The sequence below is a fragment of the Pristiophorus japonicus genome, chromosome 16, assembly GCF_044704955.1.
Source record: "Pristiophorus japonicus isolate sPriJap1 chromosome 16, sPriJap1.hap1, whole genome shotgun sequence".
NCBI lineage: Eukaryota > Metazoa > Chordata > Chondrichthyes > Pristiophoridae > Pristiophorus > Pristiophorus japonicus.
Window position 1 is genome coordinate 37,451,169 of NC_091992.1, and position 26,723 is coordinate 37,477,891.

Here is a 26,723-nt window from a genome sequence, read left to right on the forward strand (position 1 = left end):
AATTTAATGTGGACAAATGCAAAATCATGAAATTGAGAAAGGATAATACACAATTGCAATATAAGCTGAATGGTATTTATTCTACAGGGCTCATCACAGGAGAGGGATTTGGGGGTACGGAAGACATCAGCAGAGTGTGGAGCAACAGTTAAGTGAGCAAATAGAATCTTGGGCAGTACAGCATCAGTCTCAGGAAGCGGCTGAGATTGTACCGAGCAAGTCAGGCTCCACCCGGAGTACCGTGTATAATTTTGGCCACTGTATTATTCAAAGAGATCCAGGTGTTGGAGGGGGTGCAGCAAAGGACAACCAAACCGACAGCTGGGATTTGGCACCTGAGTTATTAATAGAGGCTGCAGAGGCTTGACTGAAAATATTGGCATTTATCTTTATATCCTACATGAACAAAGTAAATGGATCATGGGATGACAATTTACTCGATACTAAAGTATTCAGTCAATATCAAAAAGACTAGTAAAGTATGGGATGCATCTCAAAGCTACCTGGCTAAATTAGACAAGGTATTTTATCATTGTACAGCTTTGCTAAAGTAACGTATGCAATTTTCTCTGTCCAAAGGAAACTAATGCATTAGAGCAGGTCCATAGATGATTGCCAAAAATGGTTACAAGACTGAGTGCTCTAAATTATGGAGAGATTTTAACAAGCAATTGCTTTCAGTGAAAAGGGGATAGGATCCTGAAATGCTGTGAGCCATTGTTTGAGGTAAGCAGACGACTTAATCTTCAAGTACATACCTAGAGGACCCGAGCACAAATAAGTAAGGCTCAAATGAGAATAGACATGAAAATAATCCACCAGAGTTACTAACATGTGAAACAGGCTCTCATTGAGCTGTATTGATTAACTCATTTATGAAAGATACTCGGGAGAAATATTAGATTACGATCAAGATTGAAGGTTATATGGATGAGAACAGATAGAAATGATCTAATACTGTGCAATCTGATGGTTCTTGAGCGGAACTGTCAAAGCTGAAGAATAATAATGATCTAAAATGGCAAACATGCCAGGGTTGAGGAGAGTGACAAACAACTTGAGTGATGGCATCATGATAAATGTACTGCTTATATTTATTAATCAGATAAACACGGTGTCAGTGTTCAACAATAAATTTGCTTTCAACAAGTTTCACTAGTTTGGTGTTCAATGACCGTTTCACTGTCAACAAATTATAAAAGCTAATATTTAACATTTGGCCAACAAAAGCAGGTCTATTTGCTGTACTGACAAATCATTTTCATTTGTGGAAGAGATTTGTCAATAGATTTTCTGTCTTCAAACAGACACCAGACTTATTTATTTATTTTAAATAGAACTTAAATACAGATCATCCAGAATCATCAGGGAAAGGCCAGTAAGAGGGGAATAACATGCTGTATTTTAATTTTATTTTATTCATTTTGCTCCTTTGAATTATTGTCTGGGAGCTCACTTGTCTTAATCATAATAATATGGGTCCCATTTGTTTTGTATGCGTCATCTCATCAGAAGGTCCACAGAATTCTGCATCTAACCACATTTCCATTTCGCAATGTCATCTCAGGACAAATGTTATTCATGCTGCCGCTTCAAACTTGATCAGAATGAGATCAATGGAGCAGGAAAGAGCGCTGTTTTTTTCCCTGTTTGCATAGTCACGCCTGCCAATGCGAATACTTATTATTTCAGGTACTGTCACTACTTCGTTGGGTACAGTACATATTTCATTCTGTATAATTTTATATTCTACAGATCATAAGCCCTGATAGATATCTTTTCTCATGCCCGTTCTCCACCTCAATAAATAAAAGGTATCATCCATCAACACTTATGGGAGTAGCTCATTAAATGAGGAATTCATTTTATTGTCTTTAAAGAAAGGCAATTTAATGAGGGGTATGCAGCTTAATTAAATCTTTCTGACTATCAAAAATAATCGTCAACGCTATTACATCTATCCATTAAGGAATCTGTTAACTGCATTAAATGTTATTACTCTCCCAGCCTCAAGGCACAGCTGTGAATTGACTGTTCAAACATCTGTCATGATTCCAATGGACTACATCATCATCCCAATTCATTGAATACGCAACATGACCCCTTCAGTTTTGAAACATGTTTTTTTTTAAATGAGTTGATCTCTTGTAGCACTGCACATGGTTGGGGTAATTTTGACTTTAGGCGATAGTGTAAGAAGGGCAATATCGATATTGACGGCAATGAAAATCAGGAGAGACGCACAATGGGTGAATCGACAGCACCCGTTTTACATTATCGCCCAAAGTCAAAACTGCCCCCAGTCAAGGTCAAGTGTAGTGGGGTTTTTCAGGTGAAGTGAGGTTAGAGGATGGGGATAATTGGACCAGGTTGCAGTCATAATTTGGTCCTGTAATGTATTTGCTTCATGGGCTCTTTGCTTAAGAATTCATAGCAACACATTGCTATTAAGAACTAGTTGGTTTATTAACAAAGGTTTAACAATCACACTACACATTACTCGTTCATCTTCGAGGCTCACAATTGCATACCTCATCGTGGATGACCTAGGCCCAACAGGGTTTTATTGAGTTTTGTGAACACCACGTGATTGGGTAAGCCACTCACAGCTCATAGAAACATAGAAAATAGGTGCAGGAATAGGCCATTCGGCCCTTCGAGCCTGTACCACCATTCAATAAGATCATGGCTGATCATTCACCTCAGTACCCCTTTCCTGCTTTCTCTCCATACCCCTTAATCCCTTTAGCCTTAAGGGCCATATCTAACTCCCTCTTGAATATGTCCAATGAACTGGCATCAACAACTCTCTGTGGTAGGGAATTCCACAGGTTAACAACTCTCTGAGTGAAGAAGTTTCTCCTCATCTCAGTCCTAAATGGCTTACCCCTTATTCTTAGACTGTGTCCCCTGGTTCTGGACTTCCTCAACATCGGGAACATTCTTCCTGCATCTAACCTGTCCAGTCCCATCAGAATTTTATATGTTTCTATGAGATCCCCTCTCATCCTTCTAAACTCCAGTGAAACAGGCCCAGTCGATCCAGTCTCTCCTCATAGATCAGTCCAGCCATCCCGGGAATCAGTCTGGTGAACCTTCGCTGCACTCCCTCAATAGCAAGAACGTCCTTCCTCAGATTAGGAGACCAAAACTGAACACAATATTCCAGGTGAGGCCTCACCAAGGCCCTGTACAACTGCAGTAAGACCTCCCTGCTCCTATACTCAAATCCCCTAGCTATGAAGGCCAACATACCATTTACCTTCTACACCGCCTGCTATACCTGCATGCCAACTTTCAATGACTGATGTACCATGACACCCAGGTCTCGTTGCACCTCCACTTTTCCTAATCTGCCACCATTCAGATAATATTCTGCCTTTGTGTTTTTGCCCCCAAAGTGGATAACCTCACATTTATCCACATTATACTGCATCTGCGATGCATTTGTCCAGTCACCTAACCTGTCCAAATCACCCTGCAGCCTCTTAGCATCCTCCTCACAGCTCACACCGCCACCCAGCTTAGTGTCATCTGCAAACTTGGAGATATTACACTCAATTCCTTCATCTAAATCATTAATGTATATTTTAAATAGCTGGGGTCCCAGCACTGAGCCCTGCGACACCCCACTAGTCACTGCCTGCCATTCTGAAAGGGCCCGTTTATCCCGACTCTCTGCTTCCTGTCTGCCAACCAGTTCTCTATCCACGTCAGTATATTACGCCCAATACCATGTGCTTTAATTTTGCACACCAACCTCTTGTGTGGAACCTTGTCAAAAGGCTTTTGAAAGTCCAAATACACCACATCCAATGGTTCTCCCTTGTCCACTCTACGAGTTACATATTCAAAAAATTCGAGAAGATTTGTCAAGCATGATTTCCCTTTCATAAATCCATGCTGATTTGGACCGATCCTTCACTGCTTTCCAAACGTGCTGCTATTTCATCTTTAATAATTGATTTCAACATTTTCCCCACTGCCGATGTCAGGCTAACCGGTCTATAATTCCCTGTTTTCTCTCTCCCTTCTTTTTTTTAAAAAGTGGTGTTACATTAGCTACCCTCCAGTCCATAGGAACTGATCCAGAGTCGATAGACTGTTGGAAAATGATCACCAATGCATCCACTATTTCTAGGGTCACTTCCTTAAGTACTCTGGGATGCAGACTATCAGGCCCCAGGGATTTATCAGCCTTCAATCCCAATTTCCCTAACACAATTTCCTGACTAATAAGGATTTCCTTCAGTTCCTCCTTCTCGCTAGATTCTCGGTCCCCTAGTATTTCCAGAAGGTTATTTGTGTCTTCCTTCGTGAAGACAGAACCAAAAGTATTTGTTCAATTGGTCTGCCATTTCTTTGTTCCCCATTATAAATTCACCTGATTCTGACTGTAAGGGACCCACGTTTGTCTTCATTAATCTCTTTCTCTTCACATATCGATAGAAGCTTTTGCAGTCAGTTTTTATGTTCCCAGCAAGCTTCCTCTCATACTCTATTTCCCCCCTCCTAATTAAACACTTTATCCTCCTCTGCTGGATTCTAAATTTCTCCCAGTCCTCAGGTTTGTTGCTTTTTCTGCCTCTTCCTTGGATTTAACACTAGCCTTAATTTCCCTTGTTAGCCACGGTTGAGCCACCTTCCCCGTTTTATTTTTACTGCAGTCAGGGATGTACAATTGTTGAAGTTCATCCATGTGATATTTAAATTTCTGCCATTGCCTATCCACCGTCAACCTTTTAAGTATCATTTGCCAGTCTATACTAGCCAATTCATGTCTCATACCATCAAAGTTACCTTTCCTTAAGTTCAGGACCCTAGTCTCTGAATTAACTGTGTCACTCTCTATCTTAATAAAGAATTCTACCATATTATGGTCGCTCTTCCCCAAGGAGCCTCGCACAACAAGATTGCTAATTAGTCCTTTCTCATTACACACCACTCAGTCTGAGATGGCCAGCCCTCTAGTTGGTTCCTCGACATATTGGTCTAGCAAACCATCCCTAATATACTCCAGGAAATCCTCCTCCACCGTATTGCTATCAGTTTGGTTAGCCCAATCTATATGTAGATTAAAATTGCCCATGATAACTGCTGTACCTTTAATGCACGCATCCCTAATTTCTTGTTTGATGCTGTCCCCAATCTCACTACTACTGTTTGGTGGTCTGTACACAACTCCCACTCACGTTTTCTGCCCTTTGGTATTCCGCAGCTCTAACCATACAGGTTCCACATCATCCAAGCTAATGTCCTTCCTTACTATTGCGTTAATCTCCTCTTTAACCAGTAATGCTACATCATCTCCTTTTCCTTTCTGTCTATCCTTCCTGAATGTTGAATACCCCTGGATGTTGAGTTCCCAGTCTTGGTCACCCTGGAGCCATGTCTCTGTAATCCCAATTGTATCATATTCTTTAATAGATGCCTGCGCAGTTAATTCGTCCACCTTATTACGAATACTCCTCACATTGAGGCAAAGAGCCTTCAGGCTTGTCTTTTTAACACACTTTGTCACTTTAGAATTTTGCTGTAATGTGGTCCTTTTTGATTTTTGCCTTGGGTTTCTCTGCCCTCCACTTTTACTTTTCTTCTTTCTATCTTTTGCTTCTGCCCCCATTTTACTTCCCTCTGTCTCCCTGCATAGGTTCCCATCCCCCTGCCATTTAAGTTTAACCCCTCCCCAACAGTACTAGCAAACACTCCCCCTAGGACATTGGTTCTGGTCCTGCCCAGCTGCAGACTGTCTGGTTTGTACTGGTCCCACCTTCCCCAGAACCGGTTCCAATGTCCCAGGAATTTGAATCCCTCCCTCCTGCACCACTCATCAAGCCACATATTCATCTTAGCTATCCTGCTATTTCTACTCTGACTAGCACGTGGCACTGGTAGCAATCCTGAGATTACTACCTTAGAGGTCCTATTTTTTAATTAAACTCCTAGCTCCCTAAATTCAGCTTGTAGGACCTCATCCCATTTTTTACTTATATCGCTGGTACCTATATGCACCACGACAACTGGCTGTTCACCCACCCCCTGCAAAATGTCCTGCAGCCGCTCCGACACATCCTTGACCCTTGCACCATGGAGGCAACATACCATCCTGGCGTCTCGGTTGCGCCGCAGAAACGCCTATCTATTCCCCTTACAATAGAATCCCCTACCACTATAGTTCTCCCACTCTTTTTCCTGCCTACGAACCTGTGAGCATACTCACAACTGAATACATTACAGGTCCCAATTTTAAAAGTCATACATTCTGACCTTATTTCTATATTTCCATTACAAATTTCTATGTCCATGCTTATAATGGAAACTGCCCATGTAAACTTGATATTCTGTAAATACACCCTCCCGCCATTAGTAGTGCGACAGCATCTCCACGGGCATAAAATGTAAATGCATCATAATAGGCAGAGACAGTTCCATTAATAATGCAGACATAGGAATTTATAATGAAAAAAGTTAACAGATCATGTTCACATACACAAGAGTATTTAATATATTATATATAGATCTAAACCCAACAGTCAAGAGATAATCAAATGCATTTCTGGTTCCTAAAAAATTTGTGTTTATTGTCCCCATTTTTAAAAAGTCCTCAACGATGGACTCCAGCCCCAGCCATCCAAGTGGGAAACTGATCTTCTCCACAGTTTCTGTGAAAGGCACTCTTTAGTCTATTCATTACAAAAAATCATTTCTACAATTTCTGAATATAAAGGAATAAGAGAGAAACCATAACAAACCAACATTCCTCAAATTCGAGCAACCTTTGAATTAACAAAACATATTACTCTGACTATTCTGCAATCCAAAAGAACATTATTGCTAGATCACATGCAGCAATGGTCAAACAATTCAAACTACTTCTAACACACCCTGGCCGCAGAAGAACACCTCTTACTCCACGGAGGCATTCAAGAAATATTAACTAACAGGGAGTGGGGAATGAAGCAATGTTGAAACTGCTCAATAAGAACTACAAGAAACTATGATAGTTGTAATAAAAGGGTACAAGCGGTGGAAATGAAGCAATTGCATAGGATCCCTATAGATGAGAAAATAATACTAAAAAGGTTGGTGAAATTCAAGTTGGAAAGACATTGGGCCCCGATGGCATGCACCCTAGGAATATAAGAGAAGTCAGAGAGGAGAAAGTAGAGACTCGGACCACAATTATTCAAAATATCCTTGGATATAGAAGTTATGCCAGAGGACATCTCTGGAAGGGAGAAAGGGATGAAACCTTCAACTATAGGCCAGTCAGCCCAACTTTGGTAGTGGGTTAACTTCTAGAGGCTATAATACAGGATAAAACTAATACTCGGCAAGTGCCTCACCTCCTGATCCCCAAAGCCTCTCCACCGCCTCCAAGGCACAAGTGAGGAGTGTGATGGAATACTTTCCACTTGCCTGGGCGGGTGCAGCTACAATAACACTCAGAAGCTCAACACCATCCAGGACCAAGAAGTCTGCTTGATCAGTACCCCATCCACTAGCTTAACCATTAGTGGCATACTGTGGCTGCAGTGTGTTCTATCTACAGGATACACTGCAGCAAGTCACCAAGGCTTCTTTGACAGCACTTCCCAAACCTGCAACCTCCACCAACTAGAAGGACAAAGGCAACGGTTGTATGGGACCACTATACCTCCAAGTACCTCTCCAAGTAACACAACTTCTCAAAGGCAACTCGGGCTGGGCAATAAATGCCAGACTTGCTCGTGATGTGAATATCCCAAAGAATAATGAAAAGAAAACTCACCTAGAAATAAATGGGTTCATTAAGGACAGCAAGCATGGATTTGTAAAAAAAAAAATCGAGTTTCTGGTGAAAATGACCATTGATAAATTAAATGTAGTGGATATTATGCATGTAGATTTTCAAAAGCATTTCGATGAGGTTCCGTGCAGGAGACTTGTTGATAAACGTTAGGGACACGGTATGAAAGGGAAAGTGACAATGGATGTTTTCAACCTGAAAAAGTTGTCTCCGAGGAGCAAGTGTTGAGACGATTGATCTGCTTTCTATATTGATAAATGTTTTGCACTTGGGTGGAGTGAGCCCAATATAAAAATTTGCAGGCAACACAAAAATAGGGAGCATAGTTAACTGTGAAGAGGATTGTAAGCGTTTTCCGGAGACATAGATAGGTTAATAAATTGGACAGATAGATGTCAGAAGAAATCTAATGTGCAGAACTGTGAGGTGATATCTTTAGTGAGGAAGAGGAATAAGCCGACTTAGGGATTCAGATATACTAAACCTACAAGAAAGAAAGAAGCTACATTTCACATTCTCAGGCTGTCCCAAAGTCAATGAATTACTTTTTGAAGTGTTGTCATTTGTTCTGTAGGCAAACACAGCAGCAAGTTTGTCCACAGCAAGGTCCCACAAATAGGAATAAGATGAATGACCAGTTCATCTATTTGAATCGTTTGATGGTGCTGGTTGAGACATAAATGGTGGACAGGACAACAGGAGAATTCCACATGATTTCTTTGAATAGTGCTACAGGAACTTTTACATCCAGACTGGTTTATTTTTGGCTATCATTTATTTTTCCTTTTTCCAAAGTTTAAAGTGCAGAGAAACAAAAGTTGAGTCCTTTGCCACTGTGGAATTCAGCACAGCTTAAATCAATGGGCAGGACTTTGCTCTCAGCGGCGAACGACCTTGCCTTATATATTCTCTCCCATGCATTGGTGTGTGCCCAAACTGCCCAACATTTAACTGTACAACTGTATAACCCAAGGGTGCAACAATAGTATCCCTGAACTGGATATTTATGTCTATTGCAAATCGACTTCTCCAATCTCTTCAAAGATGAGCGAGATTGCAACCGAAACGAACCGATACCGCCCATTTTGCGCAACTGCCCGAGACGAATTTCTGGGCCTGTGTTTTATCACCCTCTGTTCATAGCCTGAAGTGACTAAGGTGTTAATCAATTGTCGAGACAGTCTAATATATTTATTATTTCCAGCGTATAGGGAAACAACATCAAAGTTTAACTTTTGAGTATTTCAGTCATCTATCATCTCAGTGACTTTTTTCTTACTTGTGTGTTACATTTAAAAGTAACTCTTGCCCCCCTGAGATTTACTGTGTAAAAATGGTCAATGAAAAATCTTGAAACAAGACATAGCTATAAAGGGAGGAGACTTTAATCTATCTTGTATTCCAATATAACTCACAACGGAGAAGGAACATTGAATTGGACATGCTACACCAATATTTCCTCAATTATGTGCCACTTTTAACTTCCAAATGAATTCTGATACAGAAGAAATAGACCCATAAAATAGTACCTGATTTCCTAACTCAAGTATATCCAAGAGCAGAAACTAATTTCTCTTGCTGCTTGTATAACTCCAAATCTGAAAATATAAGTCACTCTGGCCCCAACCTGAAAGACAATTACTCGCAGAAAATGCACAAGGCTGTCAATATAAAGATCTGATATTGCTGCATTGATGTCATTACTGTGCACCATATGGAATGCTACATAGAGTCCAAAGTACATACTATTAATACTGTTTCTTGCAACCATTTAAATCTACAATCTAGTTATCTCGATTTTGTGGGTACTGGTCTCACCTGGAGGACTTTATTCCAATTTCTTAATAATTTTTCAATTTACATTCGTCGTTTCTCATTGCAGTAGTGTCAGATTAAATAGAAGATTGATTTCTGCACTGCAGTCTTTTCTAATAATGTAATTTAAGCACAGAAATCAAATATGATGCAGAAACCAGCGGTAATAAATAAGGTAATAATTCATAAACATTATGAAATGCAGCATTAAATTGATTAGTAAATGTGCTAGTGTGAAGGGATGTATTGAAATGCATGGATATTTGATTTTTCTAGATTGTAGGTAACCACTTTCAATACAGGTCATGAATTCACAAATCTGATGCCCGCCGATGTATCGTCACATATCCAAGCCCAGATTTAGGGTCTAAGCATGTGGAAAATCTGCAGGTTTGAGTTCAGTGCTTTTTCTACCACAGATTTATTTTGTGAAACAGCAAAAAATATATACAACAGGCAGAATACAGAAATATTGGTGGATTTTTTTTTAAAGCAAAATATAATGTGCTTGTCATAACTTTGTGTGCAGTAATGAGAGAACAATAGTAATACTTTCAGAAATCGGAGTTAAAGTACTTGACTGGAATAAAGTAATGGGAATTTGGCTAATGATGCTGGATGCCAAGAATGAAAATCTGTCCCAATGCCCAACAGTACTAACAACGTTCCATTCTTTCATTTGGCGCTGATCTTTAATTTATGCCATCTAGTTACTGGCTCACTGACCTGTGGAAATAGTTTTTTTCCCAATTTACCAGTATCAAATTCCCTTGTAATTTTGAACACTTCTATTTGGTCTTCTTTTAACCTTTTCTGTTCTAATTTCTTCAGTCTCTACTTATACTAAAGCTTCTCATCCCTGATGTCACTTTAGTAAATTTCCTGTGAACCCTCTCCACGGCCTTCAAATCCTTCCTAAAGTAAGCCACCTTAAATGGATGGGACCAAGGGGTTGGGGGAGAAAGGGTAAAGAGACCAACAAGACAAAAATAAACTTAACGTTGACTTCTGGCCAATTTTGAGGAGGCTTTGATTTAGGCGACTATCGTTTCCACAAAGAACAGGAGGGAGCCTCATAATTCAATGGGGACCGAATTAGGACACCAATGTCATTTTGATGCCGGTTAAGTGTGGGGCCCGCTGAGTGCCTGAACTACCCACTGCAGAGTGGGAAACAGCCTGGATCAACATCCTTTAAAGGGATTGCTGGAAACAGCTCTGGGAACAACAAAAATTTATTTGGCACTTTTTGGGCAGCAGGATAAGCACAACTGCTCTCCCTGCACCTCGATGCTAATCCATCCCCGATTCAATAATGCTCTTGGTTACCCCCACCTCTATTGGCCCAATACTCTCCTTTAATCCCTTGCTGCAGGTTCTGCTGGATTTCCTGTACCACCCCTCCCTGACCAAATGCCGACCTGCCGATCCGAGCTCGCAACACACTGGCAGCTCACATGTTGAATGCAAATGAAACCTGACCAGCTAAATGGTCCAAACATCGGATGGGAAGTACAATCAATCTGCTAACCCAACATACATCAAATATGGAAATCGACCCCAATACTCTAACTGCGGCCCAATGATTTATATAGGTTTAGCATTGCCCGTTTGTTCTTGAACTCTATGGCCTTCTATAAAATCTAGGATCCCATATTTTTTTTTTTTACACAGCTTTATCAATTCAAAAAGGAACTTGTCAGTCAGAACAGTCAACAATTGTACATCCCTGTCTGGAGTAAAAGTAAAACAAAGAAAGTGGCTCAACCGTGGCTAACAAGGGAAAATAGGGATAGTGTTAAATCTAAGAAAGAGACATATAAATCGGCCAGAAAAAGCAGCAAACCTGAGGACTGGGAGAAATTTAGAATTCAGCAGAGGAGGACAAAGGTTTTAATTAGGAGGGGGGAAATAGAGTATGAGAGTAAGCTTGCAGGGAACATAAAAACTAACTGCAAAAGCTTCGATAGATATGTGAAGAGAAAAAGATTAGTGAAGGCAAACATAAGTCCCTTGCAGTCAGAATCAGGTGAATTTATAATGGGGAACAAAGAAATGGCAGACCAATTGAACAAATACTTTGGTTCTGTCTTCACTAAGGAAGATACAAATAACCTTCCGGAAATACTAGGGGTCCGAGGGTCTAGCGAGGAGGAGGAACTGAAGGGAATACTTATTAGTCAGGAAATTGTGTTAGGGAAATTGATGGGATTGAAGGCCGATAAATTCCCAGGGCCTGATAGTCTGCATCCCAGAGTACTTAAGGAAGTGGCCTGAGAAATAGTGGGTGCATTGGTGATCATTTTCCAACATTCTATTGACTCTGGATCAGTTCCTATGGACTGGAGGATAGCTAATGTAACACCACTTTTTAAAAAAGGAGGGAGAGAGAAAATGGGGAATTATAGACCGGTTAGCCTGACATCAGTAGTGGGGAAAATGTTGGAATCAATTATTAAAGGTGAAATAGCAGCGCATTTAGAAAACAGTGACAGGATCGGTCCAAGTCAGCCATGGATTTATGAAAGAGAAATCATGCTTGACAAATCTTCTAGAATTTTGAGGATGTAACTAGTAGAGTGGACAAGGGAGAACCAGTGGATGTGGTGTATTTGGACTTTCAAAAGGCTTTTGACAAGGTCCCACACAAGAGATTAGTGTACAAAATTAAAGCACATGGTATTGGGGGTAATGTATTAACGTGGATAGAGAACTGGTTGGCAGACAGGAAGCAGAGAGTCAGAATAAACGGGTCCTTTTCAGAATGGCAGGCAGTGACTAGTGGGGTGCAGCAGGGTTCAGTGCTGGGATCCCAGTTATTTACAATATACATTGATGATTTAGATGAAGGAATTGAGTGTAATATCTCCAAGTTTGCAGATGACATTAAGCTGGGTGGCGGTGTGAGCTGTGAGGAGGATGCTAAGAGGCTGGAGGGTGACTTGGACAGGTTAGGTAAGTGGGCAAATGCATGACAGATGCAATATAATGTGGATAAATGTGAGGTTATCCACTTTGGTGGCAAAAACAGGAAGGCAGAATATTATCTGAATGGGATTGGGAAAAGGGGAGGTGCAACGAGACCTGGGTGCCATGGTACATCAGACATTGAAAGTTGGCATGCAGGTACAGCAGGTGGTGAAGAAGGCAAATGGCATGTTGGCCTTCATAGCTGGGGGATTTGAGAATAGGAGCAGGGAGGTCTCACTGCAGTTGTACAGGGCCTTGGTGAGGCCTCACCTGGAATCGTGTGTTCAGTTTTGGTCTCCTAATCTGAGGAAGGACGTTCTTGCTATTGAGGGAGTGCGGCGAAGGTTCACCAGACTGATTCCCGGGATGGCAGGAGTGACATATGAGGAGAGACTGGATCGACTGGGCCTGTATTCACTGGAGTTTAGAAGAATAAATGAGAGGGGATCTCATAGAAACATATAAAATTCTGACGGGATTGGACAGGTTAGAAGCAGGAAGAATGTTCCCGATACTGGGGAAGTCCAGAACCAGGGGACACAGTCTAAGGATAAGGGGTAAGCCATTTAGGATCGAGATGAGGAGAAACTTCTTCACTCAGAGAGTTGTTAACCTGTGGAATTCTCGACCACAGAAAGTTGTTGAGGCCAGTTCGTTAGATATATTCAAGAGCGAGTTAGATATGGCCCTGACGGCTAAAGGGATCAAGGGGTTTGGAGAGAAAGCAGGAAAGGGGTACTGAGGTAAATGATCAGCCCTGATCTTAGTGAATGGTGGTGCAGGCTCGAAGGGCCGAATGGCCTACTCCTGCACCTATTTTCTATGTTTCTATATACACTGAACCAATGACATTGAATTGTACTAGTTGAAATTATACTATATGCCTGATAATTCGTAGCCACCCATGTAAAAACCTTGTCAAATGCCTTCTGGTAATCTGTATAAATCTACTGCATTGCCTTTTTCTATCCAACCATCCACTTCTTCACAAAACTCTACTAAAGTTGATAAACATGACTCATCTTTGCTAAACCTATGCTACCTGTTTTTGAAGAACTCATTTGGAGGTATATATTCACCTCTAAAATGGTTAAAGTGGATATACAGCTTAACTGCACTCGTGGGCTTCTCGGTCACCTCTGTCTCCAGTTTGGGTAATGGGTTGAAATGTCTTTTGAGCCTTTCCAAAGGCTTTCAGAATTTGTGTCACCTATTCTGACACTCCCCTTTAATTGTCCTCATCCCTTTAAATTTCACTTGTATGCAATTTTCCATTCCCACTTTCCTGCACACATCCAAATCTGCATCTGGAGCTGTGTAAGCTATGATGTGAGCTGACCTCAGAAAACTGTATTTCTGCAAAACTTCTATTTGCATCTGAACAAAATCTAGACTAGTGTGTTTATCCTTTTTTGAATAGGACAGCTTTAGTACAAGCCTCATTAGGCTCCTTCTGTGCTATAAATTCTATGATTTCGTTCAAGGTTATGAAGAATGACAGCACATATTTTGTAAAGTGTTGTAGACTTGCTGTCCAACATTGCTACATTACATGTTACAGATAGATGCACCCAAATAGGAGATGGAAATGGAAAAAATGTGTTACAATAATGCATGTCTTGATTATAAATAGAATATTTCAGGATAATTTATCCTAAATGGGATGCATTCGGTAGATCATAAATTTCTGAAGTACATCTTTTTGTTTTTTTGGTTGGCAGAAATAAAATATGTTCTATTACATTTACAAGAGCAAAGAGGTAATGCTAAACCTATACAAATCTTTGGTAAGGCCACAGTTAGAGTATTGCGGCCATTTTTCAAGGCTATGGGGAAAGAGCAGGGGAGTGGGATTAATTGGATAGCTTTACCAAAGAGCCAGCAAGATAGGCTGCATGGCATCCTTCTGTGATGTATCATTCTATAATTCAATTATGTCACGTGAATCTGTTTACGGGTACGGCATAGCTTTTCCTGTAATTAACAAGTGTATTAATTGAGAATCTGTCTTTTGAGTTGTACAACAGCAGAGGTTATTTGAATGACAGCAAGATGTAAACAGATTAGTTATTGTGGTAATCATCATCATCAAAAACTTTAAAAATTATATTCTCATATGGTAATTGTGATGAGGTGACTGAGACGCAACATTCAGAAGTTCAGTGAAGTTGGTGATTCACACTACCAGAAACACATGTAAACAAAAGCACAGCCTCGTATAAATAAAATTAGATATATTCCAAAGTGGGAAAAATCAAGCAAATTAAATAGGATAAATGGAGGATTTTGTGATATACTTCAACAAATTATCCTGCAATTTAAATTTTTTTTAAACATGCAAATACTTTTGATGCCAGTTAGCAAATTCAAATTAACCTATAGTTCAGTGGCATAATTCAAAAAAAAATGTCTGCTCCATTTCCTGCCCAATTGTATCAGATTCACCCTTCCAGAATTCAGATCATAACTGGCTATTATGTCCAGTATTGATAAACATATATTTTTTGATAACCGCTTATGTAAATGATCTTACTCACAATTACAATATGAGAATATAATTTTTTACGTTGTTGAAAAGAAAAACAGATAATATGATGCAGGAATCCACAGATGGAGGGTCTGACTTTAACAAGCTTAATGTCTCACATTCACCTTACAAAGTATGAAAAATTTGGAATCAAAAAGAATAAAGATTTGCATTTATATAGCACCTTTCACCACCACCAGACATCCCAAAGCGTTTTACAGCCAATAAAGTACTTTTGAAGTGTAGTGACTAATCTAGGAAACATGGCAGCCAATTTGCACACAGCAAGCACCCACAAACAGCAATGTGATTATGACCAGATAATCTCTTTTTTTAGTGATGTTGATTGAGGGATAAATATTGGCCAGGACACCAGGGATAACTCCACTGCTCTTCTTCGAAATAGCATTATAGAATCCTTTATGTCTACCCGCGAGGGCAGGTCGGGCCCTTAAAAGGAGCATACCACTCCAAGGAGCAGCGCGAGCTGGTGTAGGAGGGTGACGGCAGTGAAGAGGGCGACTGGATTGGATGTCACCATAATCCAGGTCGGTGATTGGAGCGTGGGCAGGTACAGCAGGATAGGCGAGGTCGGGGCGAGGGAGCGGCAGGAGATTGCAGAGTGACGTAATCGGGGCCCAGGAGAGCCGTGAGTTCGGGACCCTGAAGCGGCACGGGCCCAGGGGCAGCACGAGCCAGCCCACACTGCGATATGTGTGCGCACTAGGTCTGTGCAGCAGAGCTGGTCTCCAGTCGTCTTGGTTAATCCTTGCCACTGGACCAAGACCTAGCTCTGTCAAGCCCGTGTGGTGGCTGCTGTGCAACGGCCACCACACGCTAAAATAATCCACGCACAGGCATCTTCCACCCTTCAATATGCAGTTCGGGACCTGGAATATTAGGTCCTTTATTGAAACACCTGTGAACTCATCCCTTTTTGGTGTGGAAGCAAGTCATCCTCGATAAGAGGGACCACCTAAAAAGAGAAGGCGGCGTATTAGTCTAGATTTTTTTTTGTGCTCAAATACCTGGAGTTGAACCTTCTGACTCAGAGGCACAGGTGCTACTCACTGAGCCACAGCTGACACTTGAATTGTACTTAATTGGTGCATGAATGATACTTAAATCAAGATAAATTGGACTTAAAATTCAACAGCTGTCATTGTGAAATCCTAATTGAGGATGATTATGCTGGGCCAGGGTGTCCCTAGAGATGGAGCACGCAGTGTCCACCGGTACGCTCGCGGCCTTCCGCGAGAGGTGGGTGCCGGAGGGACTGGAGTGCATCGTTACCCCCGGCAACCAAATTTTAATTTGATTTTATATGTTTTAAAGTATAATTTGCTTTAATTGCCGGATTTTTAGCGTCCCCCTCCCCTTTTATAGGGGGCACTTGTAAAAGATATGGTTTTAATGCCCCCAAAAAAAAAAAATCACAAAAAAACCCACAAAAAAAAAACAAAAACAACATTTATTAGAAAAAGGGGCAGTTAAGTGTCTGGAGTGTCCCCCAGATCGGGGGGCACTTGATATGTTTATTTTGTTCCCCCCCCCCCCCAAAAGAGTTGAGGATGATTATGGACCTTACATGCAGTTAGCCAAGTGAAGCCTCCCAACCTTCAGTTCACATAGGTATGAAAAGGGGAGAGAGGAGAGATTTTCCATTCCCATCTACTGATGGCTCAATCAGTGCCAGGAAGAAAATCTCACAGATGGGGGAAATTTTCACGTGAAAAAAAACGGGTGGGTTGGAGATTGGGGATTGGGGGGAAAAGAGTGTAAGTTGTAAAAATCTAAAACATGCCCCTAATGCTGCCAGGAGGCGAGTTGGCATTTTAAATATTACAACGAGGCCTGAAGCCTCTGCTTTAACATACTGTGCAGGTTTAACTGCAGGAGGCCGGGGATTCCCGGTGGCTGCAGTGAGGCAAGCACTGCCTCGAGGAACAATCCTTGTGGGCAGGGAGGAGTAGGAGTGCTTTCTCCCAGTCACCCAAGTCCCTCCCCAGGTCGGGGATCGGAACCACCCCTCCAGGCCTGTCAATCAGGCTGGCTTCCAGGCTGGGAACCCGCCCATTACGTCACACGCACACTCTGGGACTGTTGGGAAACGGGAAAATCCCGGACAGACAGTGGAATGAGCATGCTGTCTGGTATTTTTCTGATACTTATTCATCTTATTTTTGGGTGATTTTCATCTGTATTAATAAAACTGCAGCAGGTTACCACGCTTAAATACATCAAGGAATACTTTTTAATGAAAAGGGGGAAAGAAAGGAACAATTATGTTCTATTACACTGCCCAATTGCCCTGGTTCAATGCAAATTTTACATTTGTGATTATGCAAATACATTTTAGCAGAAACTTGAACTGTAACCTAACTAGCGCATTGCACTCAAAGTGGAAACTCTACCCGAGGTGTTTGGCCTGGGAAAAGTGCATCTGGCATGGTTTGCAACTGTATGTTGAATCTCAAAAGTGTGATCTATTCAGGTACGGTTTGCACCAAATAGTGGAGATAGATAGATTTTTGAACGATAAGGAAGTCAAGAGTTTTGGGGAGCGGGCGGGGAAGTGGAGTTGAGGCCAGGATCAGATCAGCCATGATCTTATTGAATGGCTGAGCAGGCTCGAGGGGCCAAATGGCCTACTCCTGCTCCTATTTCTTATGCTCTTATGGTCAATGAAAAAGCTATACTGAATCAACCGCTTACAGAAAATACATGTTAAAAAATTCAACACAAACTCAAATACAATTAGCTACAATGGTGCTGAAATTGAACTGATCATATTATACTAACTCATTATTTTCCAGGACCTCAAAACTGTGGAACTCTTTTTCCCTCTCAACCTTCCCTCTTTGTCTTCAGATTGTCACTGGTATACAGTGTCACCAGAAAAAAAAATTTAAATCAGCATTTGAAGTTATCCATTAGCAAGTGCTTGCACATTACTGAGTATTTCAGTTTTTCATAACTAACACTACTGTACAATCATTTGTATTAAGAAGCATATAATAGCAAACACACTGCACATCAAAGCACAAGAGAAAATCAAAAAAGCTCCCGGAAAATGTTTGATACAGGGTATTGCAATATAATATTCACTTAAAAGCACTTGGTTTATTAATCATATCTTCTTTTGTGCAAGTATTTAAAACTGGTTTACAAAAATAGTCACAATTCCAGATTGGGAAATAACAGAATAGTGGATATTTGCAGATTATATATTAAAGCTTAAATGCCACTCACCTTTTTGTGTGCTATAAGGAGGCAGTTTGAATGCTCATGTTCACAAGCAATTTCATACTCTATCAAAAGGTCAGCCAACTCCTGGACGAAATATACAACCTCCTCATGCCATGGAACATTAGCCATAGTCAGATTGCTTGCTGAGCTTTCACCACAATACGTCACCCCCTAAAAAACAATTTACAAATATTGTCAATAAACCATTCTTCTTACATGACCTGGTAACGTGCATCAGAGTCACCTGTTTAAATCAGGGTTTCATTTAAGCTCCAATGCTTTGGCCCACAGAGCAACGGGATATCAATTTGATTCTCCAGACAATGAGTTTCCATTGGGGGTGGCAAGTAAAGGCCAAGAACTTCCCTGCCGGAAAGGGCGGGGCGGGTGGGGGGTAATTGCAGGGCCAAACATTCCAGGCTCCTCTAGTACATCTTCCTACACATACCCATATAGAGTAGCAATGGCAGAGATTTGGAAGCAGCACTCCTGTCTGTCCTCTTGGCTGGGGAAGGTGTATAACACAAGATAAGGCAAGAAAGCAAAAAAGGTGAAAATAAATCAAAACTACATATACGAATGCTTTCATGAGAAAATAGATATTTTCCATTTTTATTCATTATTCTCCAATAAATTTGAAAGTGGCTAAACGCACAATTGCTCCCAAGTGCTGAATTGTCTTTTGTCCACAATTTTGATCAATAACCCACAGCACAATACATAATCAAGGAAGGGTTAAACAATTAACTAGAAGTAGATCACAGGAAGGTCTTTGTGGGGATACTGGAGGCAAATCTTAAGCACACAAATTACATGCATTGCCAGGGTAATCAAAAGAGCACTATGCCTCAAAATGTACCTTCACTCTTTATTTGATAACTCAGCAGTTGTGAAGTATCTAACCCTCTGTACCACTTAGTCCGCTTTATAACAACTTTGGAGATATGAACAAAAAGGGACGAAGATACATAAATATTCCCGACCAGAATATGGACAAGAATCAAGAGTCAATGCTCTGTCATTTCTGCTTCCTGGAGTAAAATAATTTGTTCTTATGGTAAAAAGGTGCATCCTTGAATACCCTCGATTCTGGCATGTAACTATCCATCACCATTGATAATGGATGGATTAAATAATTGTGCAACTATATCACATTTCTGTTGAGGTAATTTGCAACAGCTGACCGAGTTGGCGCTAGGGTGCTAACCCCCAATGGCATAACAACACTCTTAAGGGTCCCGTTATACTACAGTGTTAGACTGGTACCTGTAGAGCATAACACACAACCAGAACACTGGAGTTAGACCATTGGCCACAAGTCTTACATTGTCTAGCAATACTGGAGCTCTGCACATACATACAAAAGTAATACACAGAACACTGCATTCTGAAAACACTTTTTTCAAATCAGAAGAAAGCTGACAGGAGCATGGATTCTCTCCCTACATTAAAAACAAAGTTTTTAAATGTTCTATCGTAGTCTGTAAAACACTGCTTTGCCATACTACAACTGGTGTGAAACATGGTGAGAATACTTACTGGAACGGACTTCAAGCCATTTGGGTTTTTCACATTAAAAAAAAGAAAGACTGTTGGGGGCCAAAATTCAGTAGTGTAAGAAAGCTAGCGCTCCTCCTGACTTTTTGGGGCCATTACCGCTGTTTCGGCGGTGGGCCGAACAATTTTCAGCTCAAAAACTAGAAAAATGGGTTCCAGTGCTAACGAGCTCCTCCAAAGTGCAGTTTCCAGCAGTGTGGCTGTGTTAATTGAAACGGAATCCTCACGGAGAAATTCAGCATGCTGGTAATGTGATTGTAATGAGCCAGCTTCTCCCTGGCCTTCTCAACAGTCAGGGTTTGTAGCTAGACCGAGAGGGGAAGGAGTTTACTTTGAGGATGGCTGGTGTTAGAGGAGCAAGGAGAGCTAGCCGCTTCACAGAGTCCGAGCTGGACACTCTTATACAAGGTGTAGAGGGCAGGAGGAAACTGCTGGATCCGGACGTGGGGAGACCAAGTTGCCAGGTCGTCTCTAATGCATGGAGGGAGATAGCAGAGGAGGTCTCGGGCACCTCCATTTATCAGAGGACACCCGTGCAGTGCAGGAAAAGATTCTACGACATAATCAGTCTTATGAAAGTGAGTACCTCTTCCACCAACTGCTGACCTTGCATCTGAGAGACTCTCCAACATTCTCTTATTTCCCATACTCACTGTTTAGTCACTCAAGCAGCATTTCATTGTTGACGCCTCTATACATATGTGTGTGTGTTCTCACAATGGAGGCTCCTTTTCATGTCACACTTACAGCTGTATGTCAGAGACAAACACTTGTGCACTCAGTTCTGATGAGTCATCACAGTGGGACTCACCAACCAGGCTTTCTTTTGCAGGCCAAACTGGCTCACAATAGAGCCGAGCAAAGGAGGATCGGTGGTGATGAGGCAGACACGCAGGTCCTCACACCTTTGGAGGGGAGGGCTGGGATGCTGGTTGGCGGACATGGTGCATTAGGCCAGGGTAGTGCTGACAGCGATGTGGGTAAGTGAAGGCTCTCCTTTAATGCGCCAGCGCCTACTGTGCCTTTCCTTATGGAAGTCTGCTATTTGTAGGCTCCATGCGTCAATCCCCCAGCTCCCCCTCACTTCAGCCCTTCTCCCATTTATGCTTGCAGATGACAGACCGAGTGGCAGCACACCCAGAACAGTCACCTGTGAGGAGAGACGTCGCACACCTTTCTCGCCCAAGCCTTGAAATCTCAGGTCTGAGCAGTGACGACATTGAGGGTTCAAACCCTGCTGAGAGCATCCACAGCATTCGCTCCTTTGGGGATGCCACTGAGAAGAGGAAGAGGAAGAGGAGGACACTGCTGGCACCAACGTGTCACTGCTTCCACCCACACTCGCCAGCTTAGATACTGGGAGTGCGCAGTGTGATATAGATGAGGTGGTACAGGGGTCTGCACTGGGTGTTGCACCGGGGTCTAGCGGGCTGCAGCATGGTGACGGGGCTGGGCAACCTCATGTGCCATCTCTCCGGGGGGGGGGGGGCGAGTCCGCACCGGAGTTCTGCTGACGAGGACTCAGACGACGCCATTGATGTAGCAGCATACGAATGAAGGGTGGAGGACATACATTCCCAGATGTTGGGGGCACTGACAAGGGTGCCAGAGAGGCTGTCGGAAGTGGTCAGGAGCGTGGAGGAGTCCACCTCCCGCATAGTCGACAGCTCTGCGCACACCATGGAGCTCATCACTGCCAGTGTACAGGCGATGTGGATCCAGCTGTGATGCTGCAACCAGCAGCTGCCACTTCAGCACAGGCGCGAGGGAACGATTGCATCGGTGCTAGATTGGAGAGGATGGCCGCGGCCCTGGAAGCTCAGAATGCTCTTATGCACTCTGGGTCACAGGCCACGTAGCATCTTACTGCTGCCACGAAGCGTCTTACTGCTGCCACGGAGCGTCAAATTGCTGCCATGTCTGCTGGCTTTGAGACTCTGGCTGTTCTCATGCAGTCGCAACTGAATGCCACCCGACGCCTCAGTGTTACGTTCGCGGCTGGGTCCAGCACGGGCCATGGGGGATCTTCCGGTGTCGCACCACACACCACAGACCTGACCTTCCTCAGCTTTGTAGTGGTGGTAGTGTGCTGCCCCCAGGGAGTGACTCAGGCTCCTCGGACCAGGATCCTGATGATGTGCTCTCTCAGGATCACATTTCTGGCCCCAGATCCGCCACTCTGCCAGTGCGTCCACACATGGCCTCACCTGAGCCACACCCTGCCAGGAGGGTGCTGCCCAGTCTGCACCCGGCCTTTCCAGGCCCAAAGGTATTTGAGGGTGTCCGACAAGGACATCTGTAGGTACCACACAACAACCACAGTAGCCTTCCCAGACCCATGAGGCAGCCACAGGGAAGACACCAAGGCGTAGTGTTAGGATAGGCACGCGTAAGAGGTGTTATAAAGAGATGCACAGAGATAAAAAATGTTTATGTGTGGTAGTTGATGGTAGTCTTTTTGTTTCTGTTGTGTTTTTGCACTGACTTTGATCATTTGATAAATCTTTACTTTTGGCACATATATCTGGCCAGGTGTTTCATTTGGGAGTGGGCAATTCTGTGTGAAGGCACTCATTGAGAGGGCCATGGAAAATGGGAGCTGAAGGGTCATGTGTGGATGAGATTATGTGAATTGTGCAGCTATCAGATGTAGCTGCACCTCCCTTGCAGGGTTGCGATGAGGACTACGCCTCCTGACTGGGTGGCGACAGGGATCCTCCTCCTCTTCCTCCTGCGTCTCATCATCAGGTGGTGCTGCTGGCTCGACCTCTAGCGGCTGACCCCTCATGAGGGGACAGCAGCATGCCATTGTGCAGCATGCTGAGGACCACGACGATAATGGAGATCCATTCAGGAGCGTACTGCAAGGTGCCACCAGACCGGTCCAGGCAACGGAACCTCTGCTTGAGGATCGCAATGCAGTGCTCGATGATGTACCTGGTGCCAGAATGAGCGTCGTTGTACGTATGATCTGCCGCTGTCCTGGGAGTTCCGCAGTGGAGTGAGCAGCCAAGTGGACAGGGGATATCCCTCGCCACCAAGTAGCCAACCACAATCCTGATTTGGGCCGGTGAAGAGGGCGGACACACTGGTCTGGCGCAGAATGAACGAATCATGGCTGTTGCCTGGGTACCTCGCATCAACTGCCAGGATCCAACGCTGATGGTCACACACAAGCTGCACACTGAGTGAGTGGAACCCCTAATGGTTGACAAAAATCTCGGGGTAGTGTTGTGGTGCCTTTAGCCCAACGTGTGTGCAGTCGATTGCACCCTGCAATGTGGGCAAATCTGGCCTGCCGCTCCACCTGCTTGTCCCTCGTCATCAGAAATAAGATGTAGTCCACTCTTCTTCTGTACAGTGCATCGGTAACCTGCCGAATGGAGCGATGTGCAGAGAATTGAGAAATGTTGCCAATGTCTGCAATGGCAGGCTGGAAAGACCCCATCGCATAGAAGTTCAAAGCGATGGTGACCTTTGTCTCAACGGTCCTGAGCCTTGTGCGAAGCTCGAAATCTTCTCGCAACACATTGCAGAGCTCCCTCAGTACTTCCTTTCTGAATCTCAGCCTTCGCAGGCATAGCTCATCACTGAGCTGGAGGAAGAAGAATTGAGGTCTGTAGACCCTTTGAGGATAGGGTCTCCTTCCCATGGCAGCTAGATGATGCCCATCTCCCTGGTCCTCCTCATGGTTGCGCACCTCGGCAGGCTCCTGGCACAGTATGTGGTGGGGAAGGGGGGGGGGGGGGGGGGCGTGGTCAGCGTGCCTGACCCTCCTGGACACCCTCTCGATGTGCAGGTCTGCGCACATCGGCAGGCCCTTGTGGATGTTGGGCAGGTATGGCTGCTGCCTCCCTTGCCTACTGCCTCTCTGCACGTTGATGACGGCGCCGCCTTCTCCTGCGTGCCACCCTGCGTCTTACAAGGTGTACCAGGCGTTCCCCTGCCAGCACTGATCCCATTGTGCTTCAAGGCTGCACCATAACAGCCAGGCCTCTGGAGCACAGAATGAGGCCTACAGGCCTCCACTAATGAGTGAGAGCTGAAAGTCCTCAAAACTCTCACTAAAACTAGCAGCAGCACTGAGCAGGTTAAATCAAAGCAAAAAAACAAAGAGCAACATTTTTTAGCAAAAATACACCTGGTCGCAGGAATCCTCCATTGTCCTCCAGCGGTGGCACGTATCACGGCAAAGTGTACCGACCCAAAAAGCTGGCGGGGGCACTGCTCAAAAAAAACCTCTCTTTTTAAACCTGAATATGGGTGGCATGGCCGCATAGAAAACATTTACAGAAATAACTCTCAGCAAAATCTCACTGAGAACAAAGGGGGTAACAATGCAGGGGTCAGTAATACGTTGATTATTATGAGACTGCTTAATGTTTTCAAGTGTTGTTAATACTGGTAACATCTAGAATAGATTAATACAGATCTTCTCATTGTAGTTTAGAGTGGATAAGGCTGATGATGAGTTAAATTCCATCTTTAAAAATCAATATTAAAGCTCTGAGGTAACCAATACTGCAAGTGACATTTTTTTAAAAATAGGTCATTATTAGATTCTTCATCGTAAAACAGCACACTGTAACAGTGCCTAAGAATAATAGTGATTATGGAGTTGTAGCTCAAAAGAGGATATAAATCACAGAAATCATTTTGTGTTTCAACAGCACTGTAATGAAGCGCTGTAAAAATACAGATAAATGATTGTTTGCTAATGCACATGTTCAATAACAAATGTAGTGTGTGTTCAATTGTCTGAGACACCAGGATGACATGACTGAACTGCATCTTCACAGCTGCTCTTCCCTGCAGTAAATTCATGTCAAAGGAATACCATTGTTATGCTGCCTTTATTAAAAATTACTGCCACAAAATGTCCATCACAAAATACCTTGGTGCTAATCTATTGTACAAATATATGAGTATTACTTTCAACACAGCGCTAATGACAATTTGTATTCTGCTATTCTGTCTTAACATTAATAATATAACCCAAGTAAATTGAGGATCAGAAAATAAATACACGATCACTTTTTCAGTTAGCTACAATTTCACAATTTGGCACAATCAGTTTTATTAATCTATTAGATTTTACCTTGGAAACTCCTGCGACTGCACCACAGATTGGTGAAGTGACCCAAAGTGACGTGCAACAACGCACCACTGGGGTTGAATCCCGTCTGCCGTCTCTCCGGAGGGTGAGTGGACAAAGCCGGTCTGCTGACAGACAGGCAGACGCACACCTGGACATGGTGGGACTGTCCAGGGAGAGCGTCCAGCTCAGCCAACAGCTCCTGGAAGTCTTGGGTAGCATTGCGGCACTCTCTGCAGACATGAGGGAGGGCATGTCGCAGAATGTCGGTGCGAGTCGCGAAACCACCGAGGCTGTCACTGCCCACGTGCAGTTGATGGTCTCGATCTTTGACACTGCAGTCCCCAGTGTCACACCCAGACCCACATCACCTGTGAGTGGTGAGGCCGAGCAAGAGGCTCGCCACTCAAAAGCCGGGCCTTCCATACGCCGAGCTTCTCCAGTGGATCCGCACACGACGTCTCCATTGTCTCTTCCCCCAATAACAGCAGGACTCTGGCCGCTTTGCCGCACAAACTCTTGGTGCCAACTTGAGTAGGGTCATGATGCAAGGGAGGGGGGTTAGCATGGGGGGGGGGGGTGCGGGGAGAAGGGGCTGGAGGTAAAAGATGTTTGGTGCAGGGGCTGTTGTTGTTTCGTTGTCCTTTTGTTGTTGTTGCTATTTTATAAAAGTTTTTAAAATTTCCCAATACATTTTATTCCACTTTTGAAATGTTTAATAAATCTTCTTCAAGTTACAATGTTTAATAAATCTTCTTCAAGTTACAATGTTTAATAAATCTTCTTCAAGTTACTGTATGTTTAATAAATTCTTTTATTCACCTTAACCATTCCTGTGTAGTGTTTCATGTGCAGAATAAGAGGGGGAGTAGTCAACATGTTGGGATAGAGTGGCCAGGCAACGGTCAAACGTGCCATTCACTCTTCAAGCAAAGTGTTGAATTATGACATAAGGCTTTTACAATGGCAACAGCTCCACGTGGCCTCCCCTGTGGTGGTGGTGGGGGTTTTGGCATGGGTTCATCGCCAGGCTCCTCGTCCTCATCCTCCTCCTCCCCCCCCCCTCTCTCCTGAGGTGGTCCTGCAGTCCCCAGTGGCAAATCCTGTTCCCTCATGATGGCGAAGTTGTGTAGTATGCAGCACACCACAATGAACTCAGAGACTTGCCGAAGGGGGTATTGCGGCAGCCTCCAAAGTGTTCCAGGCATCTGTTCGCCGACGTTGCGTGTGGCTATATGGCTCTCATTATAGCGATGCTCGGCTTCTGTCTGAGAATTTCAGCGGGGAGCCATGAGCCAGGAGGTGGCAAGGCCGTAACCTTTGTCCCCCAGCATCCAACTCTGGCCTTGCGACTGATGCTTGAACAAGCCCCTCTCGTGCAAGATGAAAGCATCATGGATGCTCCCTGGAAATTGGCATTTACTGCCATGATGTGCTGAGTATGGTCGCAGACGATCTGTACGTTCAGAGAGTGGAATCGGTTTCGGTAAACCTCTGGATTGAGTAAAGGTACTTGCAGGGTGATGTGCATACAGGCAATGGCAGCCTGAAACGTGGGGAAACCAGCAATTCGTCCACAACCTATAGCCTTCTCATTTTGTGCCTCCAAATCCATCCTGCATGTCTACAGTGCAGTAGTCACCTGGCGAATGCAGCGATGCACAGTGAACTGCAAGATGGAGTATATGTTCCCTGCTGATGCCTGAAAGGAGCCGGAGAGA

At 43.4% G+C, this 26,723-nt stretch overlaps 1 protein-coding gene across 1 annotated transcript in view; it reads right to left on the reverse strand.

The window, feature by feature from the left end:
• tyw1 (tRNA-yW synthesizing protein 1 homolog (S. cerevisiae)) overlaps positions 1 to 26,723 on the reverse strand; it is a 202,336-nt gene that overhangs the window by 1,500 nt on the left and 174,113 nt on the right. The window contains exon 10 of the mRNA XM_070857215.1: positions 18,354 to 18,521. Coding sequence (XP_070713316.1) covers positions 18,354 to 18,521 — 168 coding nt within the window. The remainder of the gene's footprint in view (positions 1 to 18,353; positions 18,522 to 26,723) is intronic.